The sequence below is a fragment of the Saccostrea cucullata genome, unplaced genomic scaffold (assembly GCF_032062105.1).
Source record: "Saccostrea cucullata isolate Sc308-1 unplaced genomic scaffold, CSIRO_AGI_Scuc_v1 ctg2907, whole genome shotgun sequence".
Lineage (NCBI taxonomy): Eukaryota > Metazoa > Mollusca > Bivalvia > Ostreida > Ostreidae > Saccostrea > Saccostrea cuccullata.
This window is the reverse complement of record NW_026934863.1, coordinates 39314-61440: the sequence shown is the minus strand read 5'-3', so window position 1 is coordinate 61440 and position 22127 is coordinate 39314. Positions and strand designations below refer to the sequence as shown.

General features: G+C 33.8%; 3 protein-coding genes across 3 annotated transcripts; 2 read left to right on the top strand and 1 right to left on the bottom strand.

The window, feature by feature from the left end:
• The first annotated feature begins 5382 nt into the window (after positions 1-5382).
• Positions 5383-7841, top strand: LOC134241464 (uncharacterized). The gene is made up of 3 exons (XM_062723502.1): positions 5383-5760; positions 6632-6776; positions 7225-7841. Exons 1-3 carry the CDS (start codon positions 5461-5463, stop codon positions 7551-7553), a joined length of 774 nt encoding a protein of 257 aa, XP_062579486.1. The 5' UTR covers positions 5383-5460; the 3' UTR covers positions 7554-7841.
• Positions 7842-13820: 5979 nt separating this feature from the next.
• On the bottom strand, positions 13821-17147 carry LOC134241462 (uncharacterized). The gene has a single exon (XM_062723500.1). It carries the CDS (start codon positions 17145-17147, stop codon positions 13821-13823), a length of 3327 nt encoding a protein of 1108 aa, XP_062579484.1.
• Positions 17148-19791: 2644 nt separating this feature from the next.
• LOC134241465 (complement C1q-like protein 4) lies at positions 19792-20542 on the top strand. Its single transcript, XM_062723503.1, has 2 exons — positions 19792-19798; positions 20112-20542. Exons 1-2 carry the CDS (start codon positions 19792-19794, stop codon positions 20540-20542), a joined length of 438 nt encoding a protein of 145 aa, XP_062579487.1.
• Positions 20543-22127: the final 1585 nt, after the last annotated feature.

Here is a 22127-nt window from a genome sequence, read left to right as displayed (position 1 = left end):
TTACAGTTCGTTATCTCCATGTTTTATGAAAGATAACACAGCGTCCAACACATCAAATTCATATTAGGATTTATTACTAGAAATAAGAAAACCTGTTAGTGGTATATTCATGTTACAAGAAAACTTTTAGAATAAAGGCAATGACTTTAAATTTTCTATCTTCAAATACCCTAATTCAATCAATATTATATTTTTTATCGCATGTAGGGCTTATGTATCCTAGTTAATATGATACTCAACAACCTGCTCTACAAACGAGCATTGTATTAACTGATACAAGCTATTGTTAAATAAGTTTATTATACAGTGATATTCACAGTCTTATTTGAAGTCGATATATCACAAGTTCCCAGTTGATTCAATAACCTTATCAGCAAATATACTCTAGCAAAAAATCAAACGTTTTACATACAAAAATATATGCCACTATTTTCACACTAATTGTATACAAACTTTTCTGTTATACCCAGTCATGACAAAGAGCACTCGACGGGTTAACCGCTCAGCAGTTCCACTGCTCACTGCTCCATAACGCCTGATTCTATCTATTTTTTAAAAAGGTCTGTATTTATTCGCTTCAAATTTTGTGTTTTTCAAATGGTCTTTTGAACTTGATTTCTGTCTATTATTTTCATTTTCGTCTACATGCTCTGAATCTAAGTTTCTATTCTTTATACTTTGAACTTAAATTATGGTTAAATAACTTTGATTACTTTTAAATAAAAATATAAATGTAGAAAGACTAGTATCGTAGTCATAATGAAGAGGTCTTTCTTTAAAAAGCAGGCAGCACAGGTAACAACATTGTTTTCGTTTGTAAGACGCATTATATAAATTTTAGAAGAACTTGGATTTATTTCTACAAGTGGTAATCCAACTTATACTTATAGTTCCCTTTCTAAGGAAGAAATTCTTCAAAATCATATGTCAGTTTTGAATATTTTTAATATCCGAAAGAACCAATTGAAAATGACTTTGAACTACCATATCTATGAAACATATGGAGATAACGAACAGTATTCAAGATCAAAAGTCCATAAAACAATACAAAACAGGAGCAGAGCAAACACGGACCTCCAAGACATTAGAGGTGGGATCAGGTTCAACGGAGGAGTGAGCATTCCCTACCGACTGGTCGCATCTGCCGTGTGCTCCTTGTCATGATCAGGAAATAACGGGAAAATCCGTCGTCAATTCAGTGTATAAATAATGGACTGTCAATAAGGTATGAAAAATGTCAGTCAGCATTTGACTCGGTAAAAAAATGTAATTTGTAGACAAGGCCAATGTATCGACCACAGAACTTACGAAATGATGACTTTAAACAAAATTGCTGATATTTTTGTTTCATATTGTTTGTCAATAATTTATCTCGTTTTAGAAATTGTTCATTCGTAAACAAACTCTTGAGTATCGAATCAACTGAGATGCATAAACTCCGTATGCAGGTGATGAAGGTATATTGCTGCATAAGTAAGGGAAGTTGCCGATAGAAAAGTTAAAGTCGTCACGTTTATCATATAACTTGGTTGTTAGGTTACCATTTTCAAGTAAAATATCCAAGTATGAAACAGATGTGTCAGACTCTGTGGTATCTTTTATCTTAAGCTCTCCTGGCGCAAATACAATTTATCATTAAGTCAAATGCAGATATTTTTTTGCATACTAATTGTTAGTCCATTAGTTATACACTAAGTTGACAAAGGGTATTCCCGTTATTTCCCAATCATGACGGAGCACACGGCAGTTGCGACCAGTCGGCATGGGATGGTCACTCCTCCATGACACCTGATTCACCTCTAATGTTTTGGAGATCCGTGTTTGCTCGGCTCCTATTTTGTATTGTTTTTTGGACTTTTGATCTTGAATTCTTTTCGATATCTCCATATATATTCCATATCCATATGTTTCATTATTTATGTCATAATTATATTTGTATATAACGTTTTTTTTATGTATATTAAAAACTGATGTACTTGAAAATAGTTATAGCAGTTTTCTTTCAGAAAGTATTAAGTGTTTTATTTTCTAAGAGAATCATTAGAGATATTTATGTTAAAAACAATATTCTGTATGCCTTGATCAACAATTAATGGTTCTGAAATCAAGTTGATGTGATGTGAATTTCAACAACCCTTTAAAAGTAACGAGTTTGAAAATTTTCTGTTTTATTGACCGTATGTGCAGAACACTCTTTATGGTTTTTAAGTATTTTGAAAGACACATACTATTTAATATAAATATCATTGTTTTACATTTAATTGGATAACTTAATCTACCTGATCAATAATTAGAGCTCCGAACAACAGGAGATGTTTACTTTTTCTAGGCACTTGTTGTCCCCACTGGATACTTCGGAGGTCCGTGTTCTATGCCCCGTACAACAGATTAAGGAGATCGATTACATTATTCTTGCCTTTATTATTTTTTAATGGTAAGTTAAGATTGATATATTAAGATATTTTTTTCTTTTATTTGAAAGAATGGATTTTCCTAAAATTCTTGTAAATGTGTGTTTATATTCTTAATCCATTGAATTGAATTACACTTGTAATGTCTGACACCGATACTGTCTTGTAGAGGATTTTAATATGGATAACATCATTATTGAAAACAATTCATATGGATGACTTAATTAATTTCTTTTGTCTGAAATTAATATATATTAAGATTTAATCATAAACCCTGTCACTGTCTGCAGAGAACCAAATTTCCTGTTCAACAATTAAATTTCTCTCTAGTATAAAACTTAGAAGATATCATTATCTTATATAGAGACAAATACTGAAAATGTTTACAGTTTCAAATCCACCCGATTTCATGAACTTTTTAAAATAAAAAAATAAAAATAAAATTTTTCATACTTGAACTTGTTATTTGAACATCCCCTTAGATTTGAACACTAATGAAAGATAAGGGATTGCGGTAAGAAATTTATTAAATATTCCGTAAGAAGTTGAGCCTTTTAATTAACGCGAGTTATGGTTTTGGATGTCATTTCACGTTTTAATTTTGTGTAGATAATCAACATTACCCTTTAAAAAAAATCACGTTATACAATAGAAAAATCTGATAAAGTTGGTAGTTCAGAATATATATAACAAGGAAGACTGGTTGTATGAAGTCATCATTTCGTAAGTTCTATGGTCGATGTAATGATCTTGTCAGCAAAAACAATTTATTTTTGAGTCAAATGCTGACTGACAATTTTCATACTAATTGCTAGTCCATTATTTATACACTGAATTGACGACGGATTTTTTTCGTTAATTCCCGGTCATGACAAGGAGCACAAGGCAGGTGTGACCGGTCGGCAGAGGATGATCGCTCCTCCATGGCACCTGATCCCACCTCTAATGTTTTGGAGGTCCGTTTTTGTTCTTCTCCTATTTTGTATTGTTTTATGGACTTTCGATCTTGAATACTGTACGTTTATCTCCAAATATTTCTTGAAATAAGAGTAAAATAAGGGCAATCCATTTTCTAGTCTAAATAAATTATTAACTTGCCAATTATTCAGTTGTCAGTGTGTCTGAATTTATCGATAATGACAAAATATTGATCCTACCGTTATGCTAAGAAGACCAAAAAAGTAAAAAAAAACAAAACTTTTTTTAATCAATGATCTTTTTTAAGAGTACATTTATTAAAATAAACAATGAAATTATCCCCCTGAATGGAATATGAATGTCTCGGGAGGTGGTTTTCTTTCTGAATAATGCCGTTATCCAATGATACACTATAAGAAATTGCTAACAATTCACTTATTATTCTTGATCGAATTTGTGGAGATAATGAACAGTATCAACGCTAAAAAGTCCATAAAACAATACAAAATAGGAGCAGAGCAAACACGGTCATCCAAAACATCAGAGATTTTGTAAATTGTTTGTAAATTTCTTCTTGGTACTAGTACATATAATATGCTAGCTTTTTCAATTTGATGGAATTGACAAATTTTTTGGTGTCATGACAAAACACTTACATAAACTTCTTGCTTGAAAACTAAATGCAATATCCCGACGTGCACTGCGCATCGTTTTTGTCCAGATATCTAATTCTTGCCTATTGATGTTGATAAATTTCCCAGTTACAAATCAACTAAATAATATAGAGCAATTGACTACCATGTCATCTAGTATCTAATGAATTGCCTTGAATCCACCCAACTTCCAGTTTCCCCAATTTTGTCGATCAATCTAGAAATTGCTTTATAGTGATTACTTAATGCCGTGACTAATTATAATAAATTAATAAAAATTCTATGTTTGGTAGTATACTTGCACAATTTGTCATTACAAGAATGCATAATTTTAATTTTTGTTAAAATAAAAATATGAGAAGGAACCCCCTGTAGACACTATACTGATTGCTTTAGCATGCTTTTTAAGGATCAATCGCCAAATACAATGGGATATTTTTTCCAGAGTTTTACATTAATTTTCCTTTAAGAACTGTAAGTTCTGATTAGATCAATATATTGGATCGAATGTAAGAATAAAAAGAGAATTCTTAATAGTATACTTGTTAATTTTCTGGTCTGTTTCTTGCCACAAATACAAAAATAAATGAATACATCCTTTCATACTAGAGGTTTGAAGTAACTGCATATAGTTAACCCTAATTAAAGGTTTAATTTATCGAAATTCTCTCTTGGACGTGAAGACAATTATTAAGTCCTTCGAATGCGACAGACACATTTATAGGTCTCATGTCACAATATTTACATTTCCAATGTCTTTGTCCGAGATAAAATTACCAATTGTAAATGTAATTGATTTCCTCATGAATGTTTTGGCGCGGTTCCAAAAAAAAAAAAACCACGTGCAGGGCGGGACAACACCTAGAGAGAAGCAGGCTTGGAGCCCGTGGATTGGCGGAATCAAAGCATGTAAATATAAGGAATAACTGTCAGATTTTTCAAATTCATGAAGATGATCAATGGATTGGCTTGTGTGATAATTTTATGCATAAACGCCTTCGGCGTTTATGCAAATTATCACACAAGCCAATCCATTGATCACTTCATGAATTCGAAAAATAAGACAGTTATTCCTTAAGTAAATGCTAAATATTTGGCGATCATTTCTCTCACAATGAGCAATAATGCCGAGTTCAGCTCTAAATACACTGCCTTGTAACGGCAGCTGATGGCATCCGAATAAGCATAAGCAATTGGATGTAAGAAAAATCCGACCTCTAACTTGATTAATTGCATTGATCTTACAGTGCAATAAATTAATTTGATTTATTTTACAGTGCAATAACCGACATCAAATCAGTTTCCTATAGTGTGTATAACAATGTTATTATTGAGGAGCATTTCACATAAACGGCTTTATTAATTTCTCCTTTATGAGAAATGGATATAGAATATGATGTATTAATATTCCATATAGTTTCAGCACGTAAGGGGAAAGTTTGACACTGCGCTGGTTTACTTATTGGAATGATATTGAAATGAAATCTGAGACCGTGGTCTTCCTCCTAATTCTGATATCACTGACCAGGTCATGTTACCGTGTGACCTTCAATTATTCATCCGGAAAGGTTATCGTGAATGCCTCATACTCTGTTTTCTCTACATATACCCTGCTCTCCTGTGTTAGGAAATGCAAGTTTCAAAGAAAATGTCTATCTATCAACTTTGATACCATAGGGAGGAAATGTTATTTAAACTACAAAGGCCACCTTACACCTGGAACACAAATGGAAAATTCCGGTCACGTTAGATCTTATGACGTCGATGTTTGGAGAGATGTATGTACCACTTGTTAAATTCAATGTTGTAGACACTTTTTGAAATAAAACTAGCCAGCATTTAATGGCCGTTGGTAGGTTTGATATTTTTTGTTGTAATTCAGTTCTTTTTATTTCTCTTTAAATTTTTATATTTGTATATACGAGTGATCGATACAAAATCCACGACGAACAGTTTTGTCAATGGAATGAACGTAGAAACTGTTCGACTTCTCCATATATTTATATCGTAACATATCATATACTAAAATAGTATTCTCCATATATTTATATCGTAACATATCATATACTAAAATAGTATTATGCGTTGAAATTTCTGTTTTGAGCGTTTTTTATGACATAAACATGTAGAAACAATAAATAATCAAATCGAACCAAGAGAAAATAATAATTTAAATAATGGTATACATTTACGACAACTTTCAAATAAAAATTCAAATTTTCACATCCTAAAACAACACTTTGAAAATAATGACAACAACTGTCTGTTTTTAAGGCTATTTATATGAAAATTTGGGATAAACCTCGTATATCTATATTTGTTAATGCTTTCTTCTAACTAACCGTACTAAATTCTCCAGGGAGATTTTTCCATATGTTTAGGAAATGTTTTTAAACAGTTGCGGCATAAATTCAAAAACATAGTTTTGTGCGTTTCTCTTTACGTGCATGAAGATAAAAAGTGTGTACAGTTTCATACATTTAATTAAATTAAAACTTTTGTTTTCTATCATTATCACATATAGTCAAATGATTATTCTTCTTTCCAAAAATAAAAGATAACAACATATAACTAGAGGAAATTGGGGAAGAAGATATTGAGCATTTCTTATATAGTTACACATGGGTGTTATATTTTTTTTTCAAATAGGAGGACCTGTACATGGGAAGCTGTAGTAACCACAGATGTAGGTATGACCTGATCTGTGAACAGGGAAGTGATCACACAGCGCCCTACACGTGTATTCAGGATACACAATGTCAATGGAATGATGGCTGTTCAGGTTGTATTCAAGGTAAGGTTAGGGTAACACAGCCCAACACGTGTGTACAAGAAACAATGTCAGTGGAATGATGGCTTTTCTGGTTGTATTCAGGGTATCTTCCGGTCATTGGATTGTCGTTTAGAAGCTGTACATGCAATGTACATACACACTTCAATACTGTTCGTTATCTCCATATATGTATTTCATGCATACACTCCAATATGTACATAATGTACATATAAATGATTTCATGTATAAACATATTATTTAAAATTTCTTTAAGAGAATTTATGTTGTGGTTTATCATTACAAAAGTGCATATTATAATGCTAATCAATATGATTGAATGATTAAAATGTTATTATTCAAAAAAAAGTTCACATAAAAGGGGTTTTGAAATAAGAATGAATTAAAAAAGTGTTTTAGATATAAATGTGCTTATTTGATTTTTATGGGATATTCAACCGTTGCATTGTAGACAATGGAGAGATGATCCAACCAAACACTCGGGACTTTACACCTATTGGTTGCTACTATGCTGCCGGTGCTAACCCTGGATTTCTGAGTTATGTTAATATGAGACCCCAGATAAACTGGTATGACATTGGCGCGACAGTCCGGGCGTGTGCAGAGGAGACCAGAAACAGAATGTTACAGTTCTTTGGTCTGGAGTTTTACGGGGAGTGTTATATGAGAAATGATACACTGGATGTGTCGTACACAATTGTTGCAGTGAATCAGTGCTCCGAGAAATGTGCATTTGGTGTTGGAGCTGCTGATATTATTTTCTTTTACCAGCTAATTTGAAAAGAAGAAATAAGAAATTCAGCTATATTTCAACTCTATTTATTCAGATAGATATTTGTTATTTTGTGTTTATTGTACCATTGTAACGAATAAAGTTGGACAAAAGTATTAGATAATGTGATATGAAGTTCATTACCGAGTAATGCTAAACTCTGTATCGTGCATCAAATCTCCAGTTGAACTGAACAAACTTTTGTCTTTTTTAGGAAGAAAAATGGCTGGCTCATGCAGATCTTTGAGAAATTCATTAATGTGGATTTAATTCTTTTATATTCTTATATTGATATATGCTGCTAATTAAATAAAGATGGAGAGTGCATGAAAATGAATGAAAAAAAAAAGTTTTTTTCCCCATAAGATGCATAAGATGACAAATCTTTTCCGAGTGAACACGATTATAGCAAAAAAATTAGTTAATTGTGTTATTTCCTTTCTAGTAAATGAAAGGTGCCTACAAATTTATCAGATTTGAGAAATAAATTCCTTTATTGATGCTTTACAAGTTAAGCTTGGTCAAACTAGGTGTTTCGGGCCATAATTCATAGGTAAACAAGATGAAAAACTGTATTTTAAACTGTCATTTTCAATGAAAAATTAAGAAAACCAGTCATGAATATAGGAGATTTTTCCGTATTCGGCAAAGGAAATGTATCCAGATTGCCTACAGTCTCTCAGAAAATGGTAATTAGTATGTTCATGGCCTCTTCTATAAATCAATATCAAATTTAATATAGGTATCCGGTTTACTTTTCATATGATTTCAACTTGAATTTCATGAACATACCCTGTTTTCTACATAATTCTGCCAAAGCCGTAAAGTACGGGAAAAAGAAAGTTGAAATTGATTATGACGTCATAATGGATCTAGCACCACAAGACTAGTCTAAAGTCATTTACTAGATCTTGACCTTAAGACATTGTGCACTATTCTTATCTTCAGACCGTCTAATTTTACAATGCAGATAAACACCATCATGTTCTTTGCCAGAACTTTAATTCTTTTGATAGATTTTGGGACGATATCCGCAATTCTTCTAGAAAACATCAACCACGGTGACCAGGTCATCACTAGAAATGAACTTGACCAGGAGATCCAGGGTTTGAAGGCAATAATTGCGCAGATGAATGCTACGAAACTTGAGAAGGAAATCCAAGCTTTGAAAACAGTCATTGAGCAAATGAATGCTACGATTGTTCAAGGTAAATTCTCATGTCCTACACCTCTTTGTTGAAAAAAGTATATTTGGTTTTGATTCCTTCATTTTGTAAAAAATGATAGAACTATTCACTGCGTAATTACGTATAATATGTCTTACAATATTTGAAGGAAGATAATATTATTGTTTGTGTATAGCTGTCTATGTTAAAATCATATCCTGGAGATAAATCTGACTTTTTTGAATGCATCTAGAATACGATGTGCCAATGTCTATAGACAAAATGTTTCCCAAATTTTCCCAAGATTATTGTTAAAAAGTCACTAACATAAAGGTAACTTTGGTATTGAATAGTGAATTAACTCTGTCTATCGCGCCGTCTGTGACGTAATAGTAGCATTACATTTGTTACTTTTTGATGACGTTATCCTTTTCCCCACAGCGCATTTGCGATTACGTGCTGAAAAGACGTAGTTTTGAAGATGAATATTTACACTGTGTATGTAGCAATGAATGTTGTATATATCACCATAATATTCATGCAACCATCTTTAATGTTGAATTCAAGTATTGATGTGGTGATTTAATCCTGTTTATTTTGTTTAAATAATTCTTTAATGTGGAATGTTACAAACTTAATTCAGTATCTTAGCTTACAACTTATTTATTTTAAATTTCAAATTTAAATCTAAACATCAATGAAAATAATTATTTGATTTTTCAGACAGGGTGTCATTTTATGCTCGTGTTAAATAACGACACCCCCCCCCTTTTTTTATTTCTTCGGTCCATGCATAACGATTTTATCGAAACTTGCAGAATCTTCTAAATAAAAATAGGAATGGGGTCTTGAAGAGAATTATTATCACCAGTGAAGATTTTATAAAGTTATTTTACCGATTTTTAGGACAAAACAGAAGTTATAGCTTTCAGCATGTTTAATTTTATTTATTAAGAGTTTACAAAAAAAAATACTGTTGAAATATATAGCTGAATTTTATATTGAACAATAAAGTAGCTTGTTAATTGTCAAAGGGAAACATTTTATTTTTTTAAGAGAAAATTTAATTGATCACATCTTTTTGATATTTTGGCCGATATACAGATGAGATCCTTGCTAGCCAAAGTTTTTCGATCCGAAATCTACAGAGGTGGAGATGTGAAGCGGATCGGAAACCCTTCGCTAGCGAAGATTGAGGAATCTTTACACCTACAGATACATGAGGACTAGTAAAAAATCATCACCTTTAAAAAGCTATGAAATAAAGAAAAAACTTTTTTATTGAATTTGCAAAAAAAATAAATAAATAAATAAATGAATAAAAAAATAAAAATAAAAAAAAACCCATCGAAGTAAAATATTTCTTTTCTTAAGAATGGAATTTTAACACATTTTTAAAAACAATGTTCTAGTTATAGTTTACAAGAGAGGCCAAGAACTTCTCGGACGTAGCGGTCAGTACTTGACATTTTTCCCGATGGTGCCGGAAGTATTCCGATTTTTTGTAGAGCAAATCAAGGAGTACACCTAAAATGGTTTCTTTGGAAATGCATAAATTGTAGCTGTAGTTATTGAGAAATTGATATTGTAAGTATTTCCACAATTTTTCCAAGTGTTGTCAAAGGAATACATTTTGCCCTCTTTATCATATTGAACGCGATTAATTTTATGAACATGCAGCGTCGATGCAGACGAAAACCTGTCCACATTTAGAAAAAAGAATAGCGTAGTAAAAACAAAAAACTGCAGAAAATAAAGTCAGATGAGAAACATGATATTCAATAAAAATTAATCAATCACTCAGGATCTATCAGGAGTTGGTGCGTAGAAGATACACAGATTTTTCAAAACATACAAAATAACGGCATAAAAAATAATATTGTGTTTGTAAAAGATATGCAATTCTGACCGAAATAAATGTTCATAAGAATCAGAATGGAGAATAAAAACAGATTATCTCAATAATTTGACTGCATTTTATTTCAGTAATGAAAATATATATTCTTACACCTTTTTTCTTTCTGATATTTTATAGCTTATTGGCAATTTTTCGTTGACTTTTATTTTCCGACATTTATGAAAGAGTAAATTTCAGGTAATAAAACTGGAAATGAAGACTTTTCTGACTGAAAATCAAAATCGAACAATAAATCATATATATACTCTGTAGGTTCAAGTTTGTCAACACTGCATACACTAGAAATGATAGGTTTAAGAAAAACTTAATAGGGGAGTAAACTTTCCATAAGAGGACGATTACGTGGTATTATGTGATTCTTCCACCAGCTATATGTCTATGTTATACACAGAAAAATAACCATTTGACATCCACTTTGTGAATGGACAATTAACTTGTGACTGTATTCAAAGGGTAGTGCAGAGATACATGTATGAGCAGCAATGCGTTTAGGCGCTAAAAACTCGATTTTTTTTTCGGAATTACCGGTATATTCAGCATTTCTGGCATTTCTTTTCTTCAATCAACAGCTTGTTATATAGAAAGACTGATTAGAAACTGTGTACTACATTTATAAAGTTTAAGGAATTATGCTCAGCATTTCCGACATTATTTTTGTATTTCTGGTTTTATTTTTTTTTTGGGGGGGGGGGGGGGGGGGGGGGTGAGTTTTATGTCTACAAAGTTTATGAATAATCGATAGGTAAAAAAACAAAACAAATACACTTGAATTATATTATGTCAGTGATTGCACTTTGTTCGAGACACATGATACTGATCTTTAAAAACTAATCAAAGCTTTTACCTTTATTATTTTGATGTAAATATTCTTAAACTACAAGTTAATATTTTTAAATATACTCAGTCTGACAATATAAACGTACTCAAGGCGTATCAAAAATAGTTACCCACTTATAAAAATAATCACTGGACACATCTTTTAACTATACCCCCGCTCAGAAGCCGAGGAAGGGGTATACTGTTTTACCTGGTGTGTTTGTCCGTCTATCTAACTGTTTGTGTGTCTGTCCGTAACAGTTTTGATCGCAGTTTTCGCAGCATCTACTCATCACAGATGCTTGCAATTTTAGCACATTCTTCACTGAGGCATGCTTTATCGTGGGATCTGTTTTTTTAATCCGATGTTAACTGCCTGTTTATCCGTGCGCCTATCGTACAATATATAACACTGTAACGTGTGCCGAATACACAAATCTATTTTTGGCTCCCGATGACACACTTACAACAACACACCAGGCAAAACGAATTAAAACTTTAACAAATTTTAATGATAAAAACAAATAATCATACTAAATTAACACATACAGTTACAATTACACACACAAAAAAAGGTAAACAATAATAGCGGACAGAATTTACTCAGCTGTTAATCAAAAGGGAAGTCCTCCAGCTCCACGGACACCGATCGCTATCTACACGACAATACTTCCACGGTTAGCCCAAAGCCCAAGCCGAATTATGAAGTATGAAAAGTCCATTATTCCCGTGCCAAATGTCTAAAGTCTCTTGAATCCTGTGTCGCAGACGATCGCGTGCTGGTGTTCCTCGGCTGTATTCGCGACATCCGAGAACTTCCGAAAGGGAACATGACGTCACACAATAAAAATAATAGCTATAGTGACGCAATATCTATAAATAATTTTAGAGTATCGTAACACCTCCCCCCTTTAAGAAAAGTTTGAGTATAATGAAAACTTTTACAATTACAATGAAACAATATCATGATTTCACAAAATTTACATACATTTCAAAAAACAACATTTTAATTAACCTATACTCTTGACAAAGCATCTGCAATTAAATTTTCTTTTCCCTTAATATGTTTTATGACAATATTTTTCTCTTGTAATTCCAAACTCCATCTCATAAGCCTCTGATTCTTGTTTTTCATTTTGTGAACAAATGTGAGTGGATTGTGGTCAGTGAAAACAACAACTGGATGTACAGATGAATTCACATACACATCAAAATGTTGCAAGGCTAATAACATGGACAGACACTCTTTTTCTATAGTTGAATAATTTTTTTGACATTTGGAAAACTTTTTGGAAAAATAAGCAACAGGATGACAAACATACTTTTCATCTTCTTGTAACAAAACTGCCCCACAACCCACATCACTAGCATCAATTTGCAACAAAAATTCTTTATCAAAATCTGGTGATGAAAGAACTGGAGAGACCATGAGAATAGTTTTGATTTGTTGGAAGGCCTGTTGGCATGATTCATCCCAAATAAATTTGCTATTCTTTTTCAAGAGACAGGTCAATGGGTTAGCAATGGTCGAAAAGTTAGGGCAAAATTTTCTATAGTACCCCGCCATTCCCAAGAATCTCATCAGTTCTTTCTTACAATGAGGTGCTGGAAAATTTACAATTGCCTCAACCTTTGCAAACACTGGTCTAACATGGCCGTTACCAACAATATGGCCTAAATATTCAACAACAGCATGGCAAAATTCTGTTTTTGTTAGGCTTACAGTCAAATTTGCCTCTGAAAGTTTCACAAATAATGCCCTAATATGTGACAAATGCTCTTGAAAAGTGTTACTATACACTATCACATCATCAATGTATGCCTCACTTGCATCTACATCACTAAGTCAATGATTAATCATCCTTTGAAAGGTTGCAGGGGCATTTTTTAACCCAAAAGGCATAACCTTATATTGGTAGAAACCTTTTGGGGTAACGAAGGCTGAAATCTCTTTCGCTCTCTCAGTCAATGGGACCTGCCAATACCCTTTCAAAAGATCGAATTTACTTACGTATTTGGCCTGACCAATTTTATCGATGCAGTCTTCAATTCTGGGAATCGGGTAAGAGTCAGTTTTGGTAATTGTGTTGACCTTGCGGAAGTCAGTACAAAATCTAAATGACCCATCTGGCTTGGGAACAAGGAGACAGGGTGAGCTCCAAGGGCTGTTACTGTACTCAATGATGTCATGTTCCAACATATAGGCCAGTTCCGCATTACAGTGTTCTTGTTTTACAGGGTTCATTCTGTAAGGATGTTGTTTAATAGGAGATGCATCCCCAACATCTATATCATGATATACAAGATTGGTCTTTTTAGGAACATCTGGGAATAAATGTGTAAATTCTTGTATAAGAGACATAAGCTCTTCTTTTTCATTCTTGCAAGTGGTTAAGTTTAGTCTCTAAGTCTGACAAAACATCAGAGTTTTTCAACTTGGGAGTAGACTGATCATACTCATGTGCAAGTTTGTCTTGTTCTTGGGTAGACTTAACTTCAGTGCTTGAAGCAGCAACTGATTCTACCTTAGGGTGATCTATGTCAGTTTGGTCATGATACTGTTTGATCATGTTGATGTGGCAGAGCTGTTTGCTCTTGCGTCGACCTGGTGTCTTAATAACGTAATTCAAGTCATTGACCTTGCGTTCAACTTCAAATGGGCCAAAGTATTTAGCACGTAAAGGCTGACCCGGAATTGGTAGCAAGACAAGGACTTTGTCTCCTGACTTAAATGTTCTAGTTTTTGTACGTTTGTCATACCAGGTTTTCATTTTGTCTTGACTTACCTTTAGATTCTCTCTGGCTAGCGTCCAAGTCTGACTAAGCCTTTCTTTGAACTTTGCTACATAATCTAATAGATTTGTCTCAATCTCTTCAACCAACCATTTCTCTTTAAGCAATTTCAATGGTCCTCGCACAGTGTGACCATATACAAGTTCAAAGGGACTAAAACCTAGTGATTCTTGTTTTGCATCCCTAACAGCAAATAAAAGAAAGGGGATTCCCTGGTCCCACTCTTTCTCATTCGACAAACAATAGGTTCGAATCATAGTTTTCAAGGTTTGATGAAACCTCTCAAGAGCCCCCTGGGACTCTGGATGGTATGCACTGGATGTATGGTGCTTAACCCCTAACTCCTGCATTACCTGTTTAAAGACCTTGGATGTGAAATTGAGACCTTGATCAGACTGTACTGACTGGGGCAAACCAAAATTGGTGAAAAACTTGGTCAAAGCATTGACAATGGTTGTAGACTTTATGTTTCGCAGGGGAATTGCTTCAGGGAAGCGTGTCGATGCACACATTATTGTCAACAAGTACTGATTACCAGCTTTGGTTTTAGGTAAGGGACCCACACAGTCTATAATGACCTTGGTAAATGGTTCATCAAAAGCAGGGATAGGCTTTAAAGCAGCAGGAGGGATTTTTTGATTAGGTTTTCCCACTACTTGGCAGACATGACAAGATCTACAATAGTCGACTATATCCCTTCTCATCTTAGGCCAGAAGAAGTGAGTCAATGCCTTACGGTAGGTCTTTGTGACCCCCAAATGACCCGACATTGGTGTGTCATGGGCAAGCCCTATGACTGTTCTCCGATATGCCCTAGGTACTACAATTTGATGGTGGATTTGCCACTCATCCTCTACTGAAGCATCAGGGGGACGCCATTTTCTCATGAGTACACCCTGATTCTTATAATAACAAACAGGAACCTTCTCTGCCTCCTCTGGAGACAAAGCCTGTTCAATGAGACCTTGTAATTTAACATCTGACTCTTGTTCAGATATCAAATTATCTCTAGTAAGAGGTGTGTTGTCTAACATTTCCTGTAAACCAAATACATCACCTTTAGACTGCTGATCCTCTGAGGAAATGTGACTTTCTGAATCTAACATAGCTGACAAAAATGTCTCATCAAGATCTATAGACAAGTCCTTCCCTGTATCTAACTTCTGACTTACCGTCTGTTCAGCATGTTCTAGTTTCTTAGCCATAGCCCTTGTAATAACACATGAAGGAAATAACTCTTTCTCCTCCTCCTCTACCTCTCCTATAAGACTAGGCTTTTCACAAATGATTGGGTCAGGTACCACCCTACCCCCAGCTAAATCATTACCTAACAGAAGAGAAACTCCCTTAACAGGTAAAGTAGGTCTAACACCTACGACCACAGATCCAGAGACTAAATCTGACTTCAAGTCTATAACATGAAGAGGAACTTTCACAAGTCCTAATTCTACACCCTGAATCAACACTTCAGAACCAGTATGTGTTTTCTCAGACAGTGGCAATACGCCCTCTAGTAACAAAGACTGAGAAGCACCTGTATCCCTTAAAATTCTTATAGGGTGTGAGTCGGTATCCACCGACACTAAACCACTAAATACAAAAGGCTTAAATTCCTCTCTAAGAACATCAGACTCTGGCTTAACAGCAGTGTTCTCAAACTGACTACAGGAAACCTTACCTTGGACAGATGTAAGAGCAGTGGGACTTGGCTTACCATCATTACTTACAGGTTTTTTCCTCTGTAATGCCCAACATTCAGACTTAATGTGACCCTTCTTTTTGCAATAATTACAAATGGGTGCCTGCTTTAAGGTTTCATTATTCTTGTCCTTACCTTTGATCTCAGAGTAGGCCATCTTAGGTTGAGTTACCTGTGAAGTGTCTGGTCCCTCTCGAGAACTGTCATAGGTGACCATCTTCTGTTGACTAATACCTGTACTGAGTTTTACAAAAGATACCTTATGTGTTAGTGCATAATCATCAGCCGCAGTCGCAGCTTGCTCAAGAGTCTCAACCTTCTGTTCATCTAAATATGTTCTAATTTCAGGATGTATACAATTTTTGAATTCCTCAATCAAAATGACCTGTTTCAACCTTTCAAAGTTTGATCCAACATTTTTAGAAGTGCACCATCTCTCAAACATATTTTGTTTCTCTCTTGCAAATTCAACATGAGTCTGTTCATTGAATTTCTTGTAATTTCTAAATTTCTGTCTGTAGGCTTCTGGTACAAGTTCATATGCTTTTGAGACATTTTTCTTAATAACATCATAATCTGTACTTTGTGGAAGTGACAATGCACTGTAGACTTCCCTCGCTTTCCCAACAAATGCACTCTGTAACAATAGTGGCCAGAATTCTTTTGGCCATTTCAAATTTTCTGCTATTTTCTCAAAATGAATAAAATATTTGTCAACATCTTTCTCTTGAAACTTAGGGACAAGTCTTATGTTCTTTGTCACATCAAAGTCAGATTTTGATTTGGCCTTAGCCTCAAGTTCTAACTCATGTTTTATCTTTTGAGTCTCGAATTCTAATTTCTTAATCTGTAACTCATGTTCTCGATCTTGCGCACTTTTCTCTTTTTCATATTCTCTCTTTTCTCTTTCAAAGGCACGTCTTTCTCTCTCTTGCTCAATTTCTAGTTTCTTAAATTCTAATTCATATTCAAAATTTCTATTTTCAATTTCAGTAGATTTCAAATCTTCAACCAATGACAATGCACTATCATCTAAAATACCTCTCTGAACTAAATACTGAACCACAGCATTTCTAATTTCTATTTTCCGAGCACTGCGCTTAACATTCAAGTGAAACTTTGACACAAATTCAAACAATTCATCTTTCTTAAGTGTTTGAAGTAACCGCGCATCTGGTGCATTCAAAAAATCCTCCAAGTTAAAAACCATCTTGACTGGTGTGTATGATAATAAATTAAATTCCCAAATGAAATAATTTGTGATCAAAATCTCCGAGATATCGTTTTCAAAATTTACCCACAAAAAGCCAAAAGTTCGATTATCCCGGACGAGTCCCTAATTTGTAACGTGCGCCAAATACACAAATCTATTTACAGCTCGATGACACACTTACAAAAAACACACCAGGCATAATGAATTAAAACTTTAACAAATTTTAATGATAAAAACAAACAATAAGGTTACATAAACACACAGAAACAGTTACACACAGTTACAAATAAACAATATTAGCGGACAGAATTTACTCAGCTGTTAATCAAAAGGGAAGTCCTCCAGCTCCACGGACACCGATCGCTATCTACACGACAATACTTCCACGGTTAGCCCAAAGCCCAAGCCGAATTATGAAGTATGAAAAGTCCATTATTCCCGTGCCAAATGTCTAAAGTCTCTTGAATCCTGTGTCGCAGACGATCGCGTGCTGGTGTTCCTCGGCTGTATTCGCGACATCCGAGAACTTCCGAAAGGGAACATGACGTCACACAATAAAAATAATAGCTATAGTGACGCAATATCTATAAATAATTTTAGAGTATCGTAACAACACATTTCCGTCACATTTTTTTTATAGCAAGGCCAAGCTTGAAAAATTCGTTGTTTGCAGTTGCCGACCTATAATTTGTAGACTGGGTCGGTAGGTAGGCATTCTTTTTTTTTTTTTTTTAGAAAAAAAATAAGATTTTTGTTAGATAACAAATAAAAGAGGTTTTTATACACATACTAGACTTGAATATTATGGTCACCTCTTGTTATAAACCACTGATTGATAAAAAAACGTGTCAAAATTTGAAAACGAAACTGTTTCAATATTCTGAAAAATTGAAAAAAAAATTACCAAATGGCTAAAAAAAAGTTTGGGTTGGGTGCATTTTCAGTGGGTCAGTAGGCAACTGCAAAAAAACTTATTTTTATTTTAGGCCCAACTACACATGTACTAGCCCTGTTTTTAAAAAATATCAAACTAGTATGTAGTTTACTTGCATAAAATTTTCCCGAATACCTTATTTTATGTGTATACGTATATTTTTATAAATCAATACATACGAGTAAGTGCAACACTTTTTTTTACGAATGTTGGAAACGTTGACTTAATAACGAAATCATACAAATTTAAAAATCAACCTACATATTTTTCAACGGTTTGGTTCATAGAATAAAGTGCTGTTTTAATTTACATTAAATCTTATCTTGTTCGATTTAAATTCCAATTCGTAAAAATACAATTTTATTGTTTTCGCCTTACACAACAATAAAATAAAATACATACACAATTGGACAGGAAAAAAAACTAAAGAACCGATAATCAGCTGTATGAGTATGAATTAACTTGATTTTTTTTTTTTTTTTTGAATTTTATTCGTTCCTTCTGTTGATTTCTCCACACACATTTATCAAATACTTAAATAAAAATTTATTTGTAGAATTTGATAAATTCTGGATCATAGGTCCCATCTCGCACAGCATTGGGGGACACCTACTTCATTAACCGAGTGGTTCAAGTGGTGGGCTTATTTAGTGTCAAAAGAAAGACCTTCTTAATTTGTCTCGCATTCCAAGTTTCGTTTAATAAATCGAACGACTCCGACATATTAAAACGAGGAAAATATTTTTATTTGCAAAATATATTAGGATGAAATTTAAAAGAAATTATCTTATCATTTATTGTCATACCATTTAAAATTAACGCGGTATCAGAGCAGTGAACGTCAAAAAATCGCAATGTGCGTTAAAGTGCTTGATTGTGGGGCAAAGGTATATGCGTTAAAATGTGTGATTGTGGGGCAACGGTATTTGCGTTAAAATGCGTGACTGTGGGGAAGGGGGTTAATCTTCGCGATTAATTATCATAATCCCTTAGTTGTATAGAGTACTTTCAAAACCGTGGCGTATGCTTTCAATGATTTGATTTTAATCAGTGTAAACAGTGATAATTGCATTTTATGAAGATCGATACTTCATAACTAAATTTAAGGAAGAAATCGGTAATACTTGATTTTTTCAATGATTCACAGGAAGTAGACATAAGTTATATGTGTGTTCATAAAGTATTACCTGTTGTTTTATACTATTTTTAAGTGCAGTTATACCCTACTAAAATATATTTGTACAAAAAAGACAGAAAAATATGTATGAGGGTCAATCACGAACTTTGTCATTAAGAGCCATAAACAAATTTGGTTCCAAAATGAATTTTTACATTAGATTAAAACATGAATAAAATATATTTTGATACACTAAAGAAACCAAAATTTTCATGGGGATCAAATTTCGGTGATTTGTTATGTAAAACGGTTTCGTGGGCATTAAATGTCGCTGTTTCGACAGTTACGCTATTCAAAACATAGTCATATGACAATTTCGTGTGGTATTTAATTTTGTTTATAATTGTTAGTAACGAAATAAACGAAACTTAATCCCCAACGAAATTTTCTGCTTTTACAGTATATCAAAATTATCAACGATCGATGAAATATTTGTAGATAACGAACAGTATAGAAGGCGATAGCAGGATATTCCTTGATAAAGACAGAAAGTAAGCAAATAATATGTTGTAATAAAATATGTGGAGATAATGGACAGTATTCGAGGTCAAAAGTCATCTCCTTTGTTATTTAGTTTAGTTGGTCCTATATTGAAAAAATTTCAGGACAAATCTTATTTTGCTCTGATATATTTTTTTGATATTTTCGTCATTCCCACATTGCCTTTGCTTTAAATGAAATATAATGAAAATGTTTTAAGGATACACTTTTCTATATGAATATATGTCTTAACAAATAAATAAAGCTACTAAAATGATATAGGTTATAGGTTCAACCCTAAACATAACACTGATATTCAAAACAATGGCAGTCTTAATCTTGCTACACCTATCATGATTAACTATTGTAGAGAGAACCCGGTCCAATGTTGCTTTTGTGGCGGAGCTCTCAAGGAGTATTACAAATCCAACAAACAATTCCCACATCGTGTTTGATAACGTCAAGCTTAACGTTGGAAATTCGTACCACCCCATTCACGGAATATTTGTCGCCCCATATCCTGGAATCTACCACTTTGCAGTCGAAATTACAGCACCCCCTACTTCTGATCCTTCTCACATGATGCATGTTCGCATTATGAAGAAAACGCAGTCAGTGGCTATCACATTCTTGGACGCCAACACGCATCATTATCTGCGCAGAACCGGATCTGTTGTTCTACAGCTCAACACTGGGGATGATGTCTGGTGCCAAACTGAAGAAATGCATGGCCAAAACACAATTACTGGTGGAAATACATACTCAATGTTCTCAGGCTTCATAATACACCCGATTCATTAAACTTTTAAAATCATCAGAATGAAAATGTAATTTTTAAATGACCTCATTGTATAAAATATATGGAAATAACGAAGAGTATTTAAGCTCTAAAGTCCATTAGACAATATAATATTTGAGCAGAGCAAACACAGAGACCAAAATATCAGAGTTAGAATCAGTTGTCAGGGATGAGTGAGCATCCCCCGCTGAGTCCTCCAGTGTCTAAACAATGGCCTAGGAATTAGAGTTTGTATATTTATTTGTCTGTTGTTTAACAAACCTCTCGAGAATATTTCATTTATACGGAAATGCCACCATGTAGAGAGCTGTTAATTTGGCCTATACTCGGCATTCAGGGACATTGAACAGGGAGAACTCTTTTTTGTGCTTAAAGTACCAACTGTAAAACAACACTTCGGTTTATACTGTCTCATCCAAAGGACCGGTCTAATAAACGTCAAACATAGGGATTCGAAAGATTGACTCCTTACACTGCGACACTGGAGCAGACGTTCTAGCCACTGCACGTTCCTATGAAATATTATGAAATATGACAGTCCGAATTTGACTCTATGATGAGAAGGATGTGGAGATAACAAACAGTATTGAATCTCAAAGTCCATAAAACAAAAGATATTAGAGCAGAGCAGACTTCCGAAACATCAAAGGTGGGATCAGGTGCCATGGAGGAGTGAGCATCCTCTGCTGACCGGTCACACCCACCGTGTGTTCCTTGTCATGATCAGGAAATAACGGAAAAATCCATCGTCAAATCAGTGTATTAATAATGAACTAATAATAAGTATGAAAAATGTCAGTTAGCATTTGACTCAATGATAAATTGTATTTGCTGACAAGGTCATTGTATCGACCATAGAACTTACGAAATGATGACTTCAAACGAGACTGCCAATAATCTTGTTTCATCAACTTGCTTCAATAATTTACCTCGTTTTAGAAATTGTTCATACGTAGAGCATGCTTTTTACGTATCGAATCAACTGAGGTATACATTGTATATACTCCGTATGCAGGTGATGAAGGTATATTGCTGCATAAGTAAGGGAAGTTGACGATAGAAAAGTTAAAGTCATCAAGTTTATCATATAGCTTGGTCGGTAGAATACCATTAACGTCTTTTTCAAGTAAAATATCCAAGTATGAAACAAATGTGTCAGACTCTGTGGTATCTTTTATCTCAAGGTCACAAGGATAAATCATATCGACGTAGGAATGGAAATAACCATTGTTAATTGACAATACGTCGTCGATATATCTAAATGTCGAGTTGAAGGCCACAGTAAGTGGTCTCTTCTTTTCACGCATAAAATTTTGCACAAATTCTGCTTGATGCGAATATAAAAATAGGTCTGCTAATAACGGTACCCATTGGAATTCAATATGCGGTACTGATAAGGCTTCCCGGAACTAAAAATTTATTTAAAACGTAACACTCCTCTACAGATTTGATTTTAAGTTTTATTTTAAGTTATGTACTTAAGTACACCCAATTCATATAGAGAGTTCTCTAGGCGATATATAAACTTATTTGTTACGATATCACATATACAATATCACCCGATCTGGATTTCTTTCTTTATTAGTG

What these genes read in the sequence shown, in the direction of transcription:
- LOC134241464 (XM_062723502.1), top strand. Translation starts at nt 5,461, where the DNA reads ATGAAATCTGAGACCGTGGTCTTCCTCCTAATTCTGATATCACTGACC. An exon ending in ACGTCGATGTTTGGAGAGAT is followed by an intron (nt 5,761 to 6,631) that starts GTATGTACCACT and finishes TTTTTCAAATAG; the next exon opens with GAGGACCTGTACATGGGAAG. An exon ending in CTGTTCAGGTTGTATTCAAG is followed by an intron (nt 6,777 to 7,224) that starts GTAAGGTTAGGG and finishes GTTGCATTGTAG; the next exon opens with ACAATGGAGAGATGATCCAA.
- LOC134241462 (XM_062723500.1), bottom strand. Translation starts at nt 17,147, where the DNA reads ATGGTTTTTAACTTGGAGGATTTTTTGAATGCACCAGATGCGCGGTTA.